This window comes from Pundamilia nyererei, unplaced genomic scaffold (assembly GCF_000239375.1).
Source record: "Pundamilia nyererei isolate P.nyererei 1_Seehausen unplaced genomic scaffold, PunNye1.0 scaffold00022, whole genome shotgun sequence".
NCBI classification, from domain to species: domain Eukaryota; kingdom Metazoa; phylum Chordata; class Actinopteri; order Cichliformes; family Cichlidae; genus Pundamilia; species Pundamilia nyererei.
The window spans coordinates 3,075,680-3,088,265 of record NW_005187423.1 but is presented as its reverse complement, the minus strand read 5'-3'; the positions used below and the strand labels follow the sequence as shown (position 1 = coordinate 3,088,265).

Genomic DNA, 12,586 nt, shown 5'->3' with positions numbered 1-12,586 from the left:
CTAAATGAAAGCTTACTGGAAATGAACAGCAACACATTGCAAGTGGCAGCAAAATTCATCAAGCTTGCTGAGGAAGTACACATCTCAGCCATTGTACATGAAAAAAATCTGAAATAAACCTAGTACAAGAACTGGCATGATGAGGACTATAATTTTGTCTGTTTGGCACTAAAAATATAATTCTTCAACTGATTCATAGATCATTTGATGGTTGACTAGGTTGTGACATACACAGAAGTGGTCTTAAGAAAGCTATTTCTAGGGAAAAAAGAAAAAGAAAAAACCCCCACTGCATCCCAACGAAGACTCCACAAAGCTCCACAAGGAGTTCAATCATTTTGAAAAATGTGAGACACAAAGAAAGCCAAATATATGATTACTAGAATTATTAACTAGGTAAACCCTTGCCAAAAGCATCTGACTCTATACCAGAAACAATATGTCTCCATCGCAGTGAATTATGGGAACCAAATTAATTTCATGAATCACACATATACCCCCTTGAATATATTCTGCAACACTATAAATACAGAAAAAAATAATTTGAAAACAAATGTCAAAAAAGTTACCAAATTACAAAACTCTTCTAAAACTACATTTTTACAACTTTTCCCATCATTATTTCTCAAAATCAACACATTTAACGGTTAACTAATCTGGTGACGCTGGATGGCAGTTTCCAATTTTCAAACTGTGTTCATTCACTTAGCTGGAGTTAAAAATGTTATTCCTTCATTTTTCTTGCCAGTCACAGGTATCCTAAAAATGTTCTTTGATCAAATAAAAACAAACAAACAAACAAAAAAAACCCAACCAAATTACTTGTTTTACTCTTCTGGTCTGGCTGTTTTGCATTACAGAGCTGCACATGGGCATAGCCTGTGAAATGAAAAAGTCCACCTGTTTAATATGGCATGTGACTGAATAAACAAAATTGTTTTCAGGGTGAGAGCTTTTCATCACTTGAATTGCCAAACAAAGACATGATGTTCCGAAATGCTGACTGATTGTATTTCCATAAATTCTGCCCATGAGTTCAAGGTAAAACTGACATCACATCATTCCTTATTTCCCTTTGGCCTGCTAGTTTACCTAAAACGACTTCGTGCCAGAGGAGAGGGTAATCTGCATAAACACAGGAGTCACACAGAGCTGCCCCTCGAGCCAGTGCAGTCACAACATTATTCCCGGCAATAAGCAGAGTGCGCAGTGGGTCTTCGGGGCCCTTAGCGACCTAAAAACAATCTTACCAATATTGTTTCCTTTAGTCAATCCCTCAGAGGACAGAGGAAAGCAAATACACCAGTGGTAAAAACACAAACAGGACTCTCCCTGTCCCTCCTTTCATCTACTCCCTGTGCCCCACACCGCAAGGGTTGACCGCACCAAATACTGGAGGTGATAGGATATCCCCTCAAACATCTAAACATAACATGAAGATCAAACACACGTAGAAACACACACACAGCTCTGACTATACCACCCACACTCTAGTGTCTGCAGTTATCTTAACCATGCTGGTTGGGGACATCGAATGGAGGGTGCGGGGATGAGTGGAGGAGGACATAAGAGAAGTATGGAGAAGGTGGGAGGCCCCCAGGCAGAAGTGAGAGTCAAGGCAGTAAATAGCTTTATGGAGGAAAGGGGTACATGGGCTAATCAAGGACTGGTAGGAAGTTTCATGGGTGCAGAACGACAGTTATGGGTGCAGTAAAGGCTACTGTTTCAATTTAATACCTGTGACTGGTGATTTTGTGTTAGCAAAACGGGTGACACTGATAGGCAAGGTTTGTGGTTATGTTCACTTTTGCTGCCTCCCATTACAATATTCAGGTACAATAAAAAAAAAGGAATTGCACATTCAAAAATTCCAACTTAATTGTTACCATTTATGCAAATGCCTAAGAAAAGCATTGCTCATATTGTACATCATTCAATCAAATTAATCTGTCTGTAGTTTGGAGATGATTTTCAGGAATCGCCAATACCTCCTTGTATGCTTGACAATGTCTTCTACCTTCATTGCAGGGTGTGCACTAACAAAAGATACTGTAAAAGAGTTAACATTTTAAAAAAAGGCAGGAAACAAATCAAAGGAGAAAAGAAGTGAGAGAACAAGGGAGCGAAGGCAAAGACACACAGAGTGAGAGACAGAACTCTGTCCATATTCCTGGCTCCCCACTGCTAAAGTTATACTTCCATCTGGTTATCTTCCAAGGCAACCTGGGTGGCCCACCCAAAGTACTTGACATCTTGATGCACTTCAGCAGTTTTACATACACACAACCTTTGTAGAAAAATAAATGTGTCATTCGTCACCACATATGCTGATCTGTGGGGGCTGATGGGGGGTGTACAGGGAGGAGCCTACAGTGGGGGGACGGGGTGGGAGTCTTGTCTGGATTCTTCTCTTGAGGTTTTCTGGTTTGACTCTCTGAGCCCATATGTCTATCAGTTCATAAGGAAACAATGTAACTCTGACAATGCCAGACTTCTTCTTCTTTGCCTTTGCTCTGTAGAGTCCGTCTCGCCAACATCAGTTGTAGTTGAATTGTTGTACATGATACTACGGTAGGCCATTAAATGCAGATGAGCAAGGACTCCGATGGAATGTATGTGTTTGATATTTGACTTGAGCTGCAGCGTATCATGTGGGTGGATTGCAGACAAGTGTGTTTGAAACGGTTCTCTGTTTGCAAATCTTAGCAGATCTAATCAGTTTGTGGCGACCGAGACTGGAAGAAGACTTGGCTGTAGGAGAAGAGACAGTCAAGAAGTGTTTGATCTTGTGTGGTGTGCACTCTGAAGGTACCTGTGATCTTCTGAGAAGAAAATGCTTCAGTGATAGAGGCGTCCCATTTAACAGTACATTACACATATAGGAAACTGTTGCATCAATGGCTTTTTTGTTTTTTTGTGTTTCTGCCATCTAATAGTCAGGAACGACAGAGGCCAGTACAGCAACACTTCAGCTATGTTTACAAATCATGTTAACCTACTACCCAAATGAAAACAGTTTAATGGCAGAGCATGAGAGAGTTTTTTTAGTTGACAGTTTATGTCTGAGGAAGGCAAAGCACCCAGCAGTCATGTCTAGACCACAGCTAGGGTGCATATGTATCCCAAATACAGAATCAACTCCAGCAGTTCAGTCTAGCAAGTTGCATCCAGGAACAGGTTATAAAATAGTTCACTTTTCTCCAGTCAGTCAAGTTTTCTGGAACACAGGTCAGGCCGGCTGGATTTTGTCAGTGCATTCATGAAATTTGTTTTCACACCCACCTTTGCATATCTAATATTTTCCATTCACATGTCACGAACTGTCTCAAGTCTGCATATTGTTACTACCTTCAAGGGCTTCAGAAAGTTAATTTATTGCAAATTTCTGCTGATTAAAATAACCCTGCATGATCCCAACAGACCTAACAGAGACGTGAGAACAACAATATCGGCACCTGATGACATAAACACAGCTAGACTCGATACTGTGTCATAAGAAGCACAAAAATCACTCTCCAAATTTGATTACTCAAATGTGCTAGGCCAGCCTGCACACTAATCAGGTGCTGGGTCCGTACAGCCAGAGTGTGGCAAGTGATTTTACTGATGCATTAAGAAACGAGGTAGAAAGCAAGAAAAATGGGTGAGACAAGCAACAGCAAATTGGGGTGAGGTCAGATGAGGTAAGAGCTGAATAAATAAATATCCACAGACCAGACTATTGACGCACCACTTCTTGCACAAGTTCAAAAATCTTCCAGCTGCACATGCATGTGAAAGCTGAGTCTCAATGAGAAGTGTGGCTGGGTTTGATTTTTTTTTTTTTAATAAATCAAAATCAACATGTTCGCATCAATTTGAATTTATGAGAATTACAAATGACCAAATATAGCACATGCTTACTTTAACTTAATCTTTTCCACTGTGTATGTTTACTTGGATACCATCAGGTAACCACACTGGCAACATTAAAGTTATAATAATGGCTATTATTATCTGTGTAATTACCTGGTATGTGCCCCCTGCAGGTGTAGTAGAACTCGCGGCAGAAGTTCTGGCAGAGCCGTGGCAGGTCTGGCTCCCTGTGTGGCATCTTATCCATGTCCAAGGAGTGGAACAACACCTGGGCATTGGGGGAGCAGCGAGCACACTTGATCTCCTCCAGGAGACGTCCACATTCTGTATTGTTGGTGGAGAAAATCTGGAGACCACACGCAACAAGGGCATACGCCTGATTAGAACGGCTTGCTGTTTGCTTTTACCTCTCACTTCACACTCACTACGCAAGCAAACATATAGTTTAGGTTTAGCTGGACATTTAGTGATAGCAGCATGATAAATATTACACTATGAAGAAGGGAGAGTTTAGATTGTGAGATTCATTTTCAAATCTTTGTTATAAATTCCTGAATATGACGACACTGAGAATTTAGAAAAACTACGCAAGATGCTTTCAAATGATCTCACTGAGTTCAAATTATATACTTTTATATATTTTTGTATATTTATTTCAGTGTTAGGCTTGTATATATCAGCTCAGTAAATATGTGTATATGATGTCTAACATTATGCTCCCATTTAACTACATGAAATTAGCCAATGTGATATATATAAAGGAAGTACTCACAAGATTTAAAGATAGTTATAAGATATATATGATGTATAATTTGTTCACTACATACATGAAAAGCTTAATGTTAATGCCATGGACTCTGTTAATGTTCTACAGTGGATATGTTTGGGGTGTTTTTATTTAGTTTTAGTTTTTATTTCTTTCAGTTTGAAGTCTTCAACAACTCCACAATTGCATCTGCATCACCCGACTCCACATTTTCAGCAGCAACTAGTGATGTCACTTACCTCCTTGTTCTCCCACTGGAGAATGCATGATCCCATTCATAAAAGTGAATTCTAACAAAGGTCTAAAAGTTGTTTTTGTCTTTTCCTGAAATACTCAACATGCTTAAATTTTCTATACAATTGCAACATTTTTTATTCAGTCGCCTTTTGTACAGACTTGTCAAGCCTACAGTCTGACCTCCCTTTCTGTAAACAGAAATAAACAAAAAGATCATCTCATTCTCTGCCTACTTACCAAGTTCACAAACACTTAAAATCAAATTACGATACCCACGCTTGACAAATTTCAAAGCAAAAAATGAATGAAACCAAATAAGCGCCTCAAAGCCTGACTTGGGGTGATTATGCAAAGGTATACATAGACTTCATCCAAAAGAAATTAGCAGGATTATTTACATAACAAATTAGCTATAATAAAACACAATGTAATCTGTTTTAGGTCAAGTGCTGTTTGCAGGCAGCAGGCTGGTAGTGCTTTGCTCTGTGTGAGGTCCATGTGTAAACACCAATTTAGAGATAGACAGGCACATCATTCCCTCTCTGGTATCAACAAATTAGCAGTCTGTCGAAGTCAATTAGACCAGGGGACCCAAGGCTAACATATGGACACCTTACACTTTACTCTAGTTGCAGAGCGAGTTGAAGCTGCAGAACAGACTTTCTCTTCAGAAGTTGTACAGTGCTGATTTTGCCCATAAGGTGAAATACACTTTCAGACATGCAAATAGGAAATCGCAATTCATAGAAGGCAATGTAATGGACTAAACAAAGACAGAATCATACTGAATGGTATCTTTGTTCTGCAATTTATCTAACCCCTTTCCAAAAGGGAGCTCTGCACTGTATGTACAGTGTGTACCTCTGTCTCGGTATCCTCTACGCTCATGCCCTGTAGTGTTGCGGGCATGCCTGCTCTCCTGCTCTAAATTGCCCATTGATTCTGCGTGCCATAGGCTGGCACAAGGTCCACAGAGAGTAGCATTTGTGTGCTCTCAACCATGCCCTGTGTCCATATGTTACTGGGATGGGCTCCAATGTTGCCATCATCCAAACCAGAACAAGTGAACCTTTGTTTGTTGTCTCTCGCTCAATCTTGGTGAGTACACGCCTCAAAAAAAACAGGGAGAAAACAGCAACAAGGAGGCTCAGCTGTCACACTTTCACAGAGATCAAGAGCAGAGTCACAATCGGGGGAAAAAGTGGAACTACAATGGGGTAAGAAAATTAAATCATGAGTAACTTAACTCCCCTGTCATTTCAGATTTTTACATTGCATTTTTTTATTTATTAAAACTCCCTTCACACCTGCAAAGCTCAGCCTTGTGTGGGAGAACAGCTGCTCCTTCTATGATCGCATCTGCATGACTCAACAGCAAAAATCCACAGAAGAAACACATTAACACATAAAAAAATGAAAATGTAAAATACGATTCAGCTGGAATAAAAAAAATAGAGAAAAAATCTGGACAGTCCTCACACAATCAGGGAGACTGGGATAGGAGAAGGGAGACAAGCACTGAGGTAGGCAACACTAAGCGTTAACAAAACACTTGTCCTCGGGGAATAGGTGTAAGTTTATTGCGGGGGGGGGATATAGTGAAAGACACGCACCCTCTCAAAGGCATTAACACTTGGACAGGGGCTCATGACTGGGGGGAGAATGATGTTCTCCAGCTTCTCCCATTAGTGAAACCAACAAACACAATGGTGTTGTTGTTATTCTTTTGCCATAATCAGAAAGGGCTCCGTGTGTGGGCAGTGTAGTTGGGAGGAGGAGAAGTCGAGTTCGTCCTATTCAGTTTCGACCCCCCCACCCCTTCTTATTTGCATGACTTGAGCAAATTAAATGATGCAATATGGCTTTTTGTCGCAACACAAAGTGAGATACCACCCAGCCACTGAATGATTCGAGGGGTGGTTTACATGAGAATGGCCCGGTGAGGATCCAAAGGAATCTGCTACAAGTTTGGCCGCATACACTCGCTGTTTTTTTCTCCTTCCTGCATTTCCGAAGAGCGGTTTAATTAACCCCCCCCCCCCCCTCTGAGCTTTGCGCTGCATTACATTTTAACACTTACATTATTACCTCGGTTGGCGCCATAACGGTCAAGAGTGGAAGAGCGCGAGACACTTAAAAGACGTTAGACAAACAAACGTCTGAGCGTTAACTCTGAGAACCAACGGCTGCCAAACAGCCGGCAAGAGGGGAAAAATCCTTATCAGCTTCCAGTTCCAGTAAAAAGGTCGACGGCTGACTTTTAAAAAAAGGGTACAGCCGAACTCCTACCTTGTCGTGTAAATGGCTCAACAGTTAGTTACCTAGCGCCTCTTTCTGTCACTCTCAGCCGGCGGTTGGAGCTCACTGTGGCCAGCGTAGAAGTAACGTAAATCGGGCGAGTGATTGCCATGGTAACAACGAAGCGGATTGGACACACCGAATTAGAGTTGAACCGTATTATGAGAAGCTGGTAAACATTTTATTGCTGAAAGCAGGATTTTTCTTCACTTTTAAGGCTGCCTCCGATAGAAGCAGATTAAGTTGTTCTCCGAAGATTGTATAAATGCTACAGCGATACTGAAAAGAGGGGGAAATAAATAAATAAAATTAAGCCACGCATATGCTTACAGTTTTATGAATGGGGATTTCATCTGAAGCTATTTAAAGGTCGCCTACCACTAAGGCTACAATAGCTTTCCCACAGCAACATAAAAATTAGGACTTCTTCTTGGCAGCATAGCCCAAGGCAACTTCCTCTTGCCATCCTCAAATTCAGCTGTCGGTAGTAAGAAGCAGAATGACAATGCACAAAGGCTGTAAATGCATGTCCTCAGGTGCCTTAGCAATAATAATATATTTTTAAAAAGCCAGTCCTTTCATTAGAAGAAAATGCTGCGTGTGCGGACGGACTTTAACTTACCCTGGGATCCCTGCGGTGCAGGATCTGATAGGCGGCTCTCCTGGTGGGGCAGCAGGATACGCGAGGATACAGCCTGTGGCAAACTTCTCCTCCGCTGCTGCCGTCAAGCAACAGTTTTCGCTCCCTTTTCTTCAGCCGCTTGGGCAAGCTTCCGTCGTAACATCTTCTTCTCCTGGGGCTCATTTCTCCTCTCTCGCCAAACTTTGCGTCCCCACATTCCCACACGTTGACCGCGATGGCCAGCACAAGCACAAATTGCAAATGCTTCATAGTCTCAAAAGATAATAAAATGCGCTTGCAATAATATTAATTATAATAATAGAAAATAAAACAAAACGCGTCCCTTTTAAAAAAAGAGAGAGAGATGTTGACCTGGCGTGCACTATATTTTTATATGTATATATTTCTCCACGCAGGAAAAAAAAACAACAACAGTCAAATTTGTACACGCAGGTGTTCTAAATGTGATTCGTTAGTATGAAAACAGGTGTTTAAAAATAAATTAGCCCTACTTTTCCCTTCTGGTTATACAGTATAACTCCGAAAATTAAAATAATATAATAATAACAATATGAAAGCAAAAATAATAACACATTTTATCCTGATGAGCAGAAAAAGCCAAAACCCGCAAAACAGTGGAAGTGGAAAAAATACAAAAAATAAAGCCGTGACGTTCCGTTAAGATGTAATTCCTTTTTGAGCACAGCACGGCAGTTTGGACATGCACAGGTAAAAAAACATATAAGAAAAATAAAAGTTGCCTCTCACTAAAGTCCTCAGAGCGCTCACATGTTTTCCCGTGCTCTTTCCTCCTTCTTTTTAACCAGCGCGCGAGAAGAGGAGCGAGCACAGTGACGTATGACTTCGCGGGAGCGCGCGTGTGGCCACAGTCGCGTCCACGTCGAGGTAAACGGTTACCTGGCAGAGCGGCGGACGGAGACAGGAGGTGGTGGGGGGAGTAAAGTACCGAACGCTCATTCGACGGTAGAGGCGATTAAAACGACTGTTGCTCATTATTCACTGCCTTCCTGTACTTATCACGTCAGTGTAATGACTTATTTTGACAATAGCGAGAGAGAAATGTAATAGACTATTAGACTTCTCCTGAATTCCCTCCCTAAGACGGCGGTCGTTGTTCATAAATATGAAAAACCTTTACAGTTGTACGTCAAGTAAGCATTATTCTTCTGATGTAGTGTGGTGTACCTAAGGTACATTTACTAAAACTGTACCTGCACGGTTCTGGGGAAAGCTAACGCAGGCTTTTAAGAATGGGTAAACTAGCCAGTGACTATTTTAATACGCAGTAATTACTAGCTACGTAAAGACTTGCATATGCTCTTTTAAACTTGTTAAAAACAATCAACCTGTGCCTTTTTATACTACTTTTTTGTCTGTCCCCCCCCCCATATACAGATTCTCACCGTATTTTAGTTAATGAACAGTCATGTCAAAAATGACTTGCCTCGGTTCTTGAATGGCTTTGCTGTGGCAGCGACTGATATCTCTTAAGAGACTGTAGCATTAGAGAAACGTCACACTGCATATTGTGTCATGGGTTGTTTGACTTCGTTTATGGTCTAAAGGCTTTGCTCTGCAGTACTTTTCTTGTAGGCGGTGGAAAATTGGCTACAATGCGAATCAATCACTAACAATCTGATGCCCAGTGATTTGTTCCTGTACAGTCGTACTTACAGTAAGGCATCTTAATTTGGCTAAAGTCTCCTGATAATACCAAATGTGGGACAAACCCTCTTTCATTCCGCTCTTCAGGAAAGTCACATGATAGCAATCCAAAAGGGACTGTTCAACCCAGAGCAATTACCGGGGAAACATTGGGAAAACCTGAAATCAGTTACATTAGCGGCACCTGTTCTTACTTGGGGGTCTCCAGCACTCACCAAAGCTGCGGCACAGCTTATCTACAGGAATCTGGAGCGGGTGGAATCCAAGAGGGGTTGGTTTGATTGTGGGCAATTATGGAAATGACTCAGTGTGCTATGAAGCTGTGGCAGACCCTGCCAGTTCTGACCCCCTACCTTCTACATTCTTCACATTACAGAACTGGAGATTTTTCAGGACCAAAGCGGGGCCGGAGTGCTACTTGCTTAACTCTGGTTTAAGGGCAGATCAGGGCCATAAGAATAGTAGGAATCGTCCACCACCAGCACCACCAGTATCACCACTAACATTAGAGCTCCGAGCAGAAGAGAATATACGTGCATTGTCAAGCAGCGTGAAAACATGTGGGATGCAGCTGTGGAGCAGAAAAGAGTACATCTGCTCGGAGAGATAGACCCAGAGAATCACAGTTAGACAGACCACAATTCTTAGCTGACATAGTGAGGCACAAGCTCAGAGCTGAGGCACATATACATGCATGAGAACAAAAATCAGACGCTGACTCTCTCTTTGCTTGGCCCATTTGGCCCATTCAGATCACATATTCAGAATGCTGACCTAAGTGAAACATCCACATGCAAAGTGCGTGATAATTTCCTGATGTGATACCACCTGCTACACCCTTTCATTTCTGCAGGGTCAGTGGGGGAAATCATCTTTTCGATCAGCATCTGAACCTCTTTTAAGGATATCCCAAGGGATGGTGGTTAGGTTTGCATGTGACCACATAAGCATCAACAACATGACTCTCATTGCCGCCTCTGCTGTTTCCCCCTAAACTGAAGAAATGCTTACTCTGTTCTCTCAGTCCGTCTGTTATTGCGTTGTTTGTCTCATAGCTCAGCATCGTGATCGTGTGCGTCCACCAACGGAGTAACAACAGGACTCCACTTGTGTATTTTGTTAGTGTTTCCATTCTAGGCAGTCAAAACCGCCACCTCACACCTAACAGTTCATAAGTCTACCTAAAGTTGTCTCTGAGTGTTGTTGGAGGTGGCCAACATTTAACTGCAGGGTCAGCAGGGTTCATCTGCAAAGATGAAAGCACAAATATAATTTTTATTATTGCACTGAATAATAATAAAATCTTGAACTTGAACAGAACATAATGTCTTTTCTAAAAATCAGTGGAAAAAAAGAACAAAACAAAACACTGGAATTAGTCAATTTCCATCTCTTGTGTTGTTGGTGTCATTTTTAAATGTCTCTTAATTAGAAATCTTGAAGTACCTCAATGGTAACTGGGTTTCCATGGGCATCAGTACAGCTACAGCACCTCTACAGCTAATACAGCTTTGTGGATGGACTCACAAACAAAGATGGACATAGCTAGAATGACATCACCCATTTGTATCTCCATTTCTGACTATGACATCTCACACTCATTAGCTACCAACTTGTCAGTCGCAAGTCATTATCCAATGAGCATCACCCCAGAAAGCCTTCCTTCCTGAAACTTTAAAAATAAATTTTCATTCAGTATGGTCACAGATTAGTTGCTGAGCCTATAAACTCATTATGAAAGTGCCAACAGAGGTCAAGTCCAGGACTGTTTTTCCACTGATTTCTAATAGGTCCTATTGCAATCAAGGGCATCGCCGCCTAGTGGCTGTTAAAAAGAATGCAGTTTAAAAGCACTGTTCAGGTTTCACCTTTCTTGCAAGCTAGGTCCATCTTTTGTGGTCTTTATGGATAGATCTTTCTGACTTCATATTAAGAAATGCATGTGTGTGCATTTAAACAAAAATTAAGATCAAAGTGCTTTAGATTGGGAGGTAAAGACCCTATAATAGTGCAGAAAACCCCAACAATCAGATGACCTTATGAACAAGCACTTTGGTGACAGTGGGAAGGAAAAACTCACTTCTAATAAGAAAAAAACCTCTGACAGAACCAGGCTCAGGGAGTGGCAGCCATGCGATTATCAGTATTATCTGATTCTAATCTCAACTTTGACAAACATATAAACAAGTTCAGCCAGTCCTGATACTCCCACATGAGGAATAGCTCAGAAACATTATCAATCGTTTTAATAACACTTGGACTATCATTCATGCTTTTATTGCTTCTTGGTTAGACTATTGTAATTGTCTTTCAATAAATATCAATCAGAAGACATTAAACAGACTTGAGATTTGCAGGAGCCAGACTTCTTACAAGAGCCAAGAAAAGTTAAGATATTACTCCAGTCTTAATGACTCTATACTGGCTGCCCATTACTTTTTTAAAGGATTTAAATATTTTACTTATTACTTATAAAGCCATTCATTGTCTGGCCCAGATTTTATACCCAAACTGCAGTACTTGCACTAACCATTACACAACCTCTGATCCTAAGGAAGAAACCTGTTGACTGTTCCCACCTCGAACTTAAAAGGCAATCGAGCTTTTCCTGTTAGGACTTCTCAGTTGTGCCTCAAGAAGTTAAACTTAATTCTTTATAATGCTTCTTCTTTAAAAAAAAAAAAAAAAACACTGCTAAAGACTCATTCATGCAACAAATTATATCAAATTTTAGTTCTTTTATTCTGTGTTTCTGGGAAGCTCTTTGTAATGCTGGTTTTGCTAAATGCTATAAAAAATAGGCTTTATTATTTTTTATTCAGATTAGGTACACATGTCAGTGTTCCCTTTAGGATTAATTTTTGCTTTGTAGGAATAACCACTGGTTATGTCAACTGGGCATATTTCCTAAACTTTCTAGCAAACAAGAGTTTGTGAAAAGGAGTATTGTGTATCAAATGCTTTTCTCAGATGGAACAAAATAAAGCTCATGGGAAGGAAAAGGAGGACAAAAGCAATAAATTGCGAGGTGGATTTTTACTAAGCTGTAACCTGAATTTGGAAGGCAGTAGAGGTGATTATTATGCAAATTGTCTAGTGGGGTCTAGAAAGAAGATGACCAA

The 12,586-nt window shown here is 40.8% G+C and overlaps 1 protein-coding gene across 5 annotated transcripts in view; it reads right to left on the bottom strand.

Moving 5' to 3' along the window:
* Window positions 1–8,094, bottom strand: part of hhip (hedgehog interacting protein) — a 38,385-nt gene extending 30,291 nt beyond the window's left edge. The window contains exons 1-2 of one of the 5 annotated variants that reach the window (XM_005726938.2): window positions 7,779–8,094; window positions 4,009–4,201 (exon numbers count right to left, since the gene is read on the bottom strand). In XM_005726938.2, coding sequence (XP_005726995.1) covers window positions 4,009–4,201; window positions 7,779–8,048 — 463 coding nt within the window. In that variant the 5' untranslated portion in view covers window positions 8,049–8,094. Of the gene's footprint in view, window positions 1–4,008; window positions 4,202–6,165; window positions 6,218–6,938; window positions 7,138–7,179; window positions 7,258–7,778 lie in introns of those variants that run through there. The other 4 variants (XM_005726940.1, XM_005726941.1, XM_005726939.1 and 1 more) reach the window with 4 other exon arrangements.
* Window positions 8,095–12,586: the final 4,492 nt, after the last annotated feature.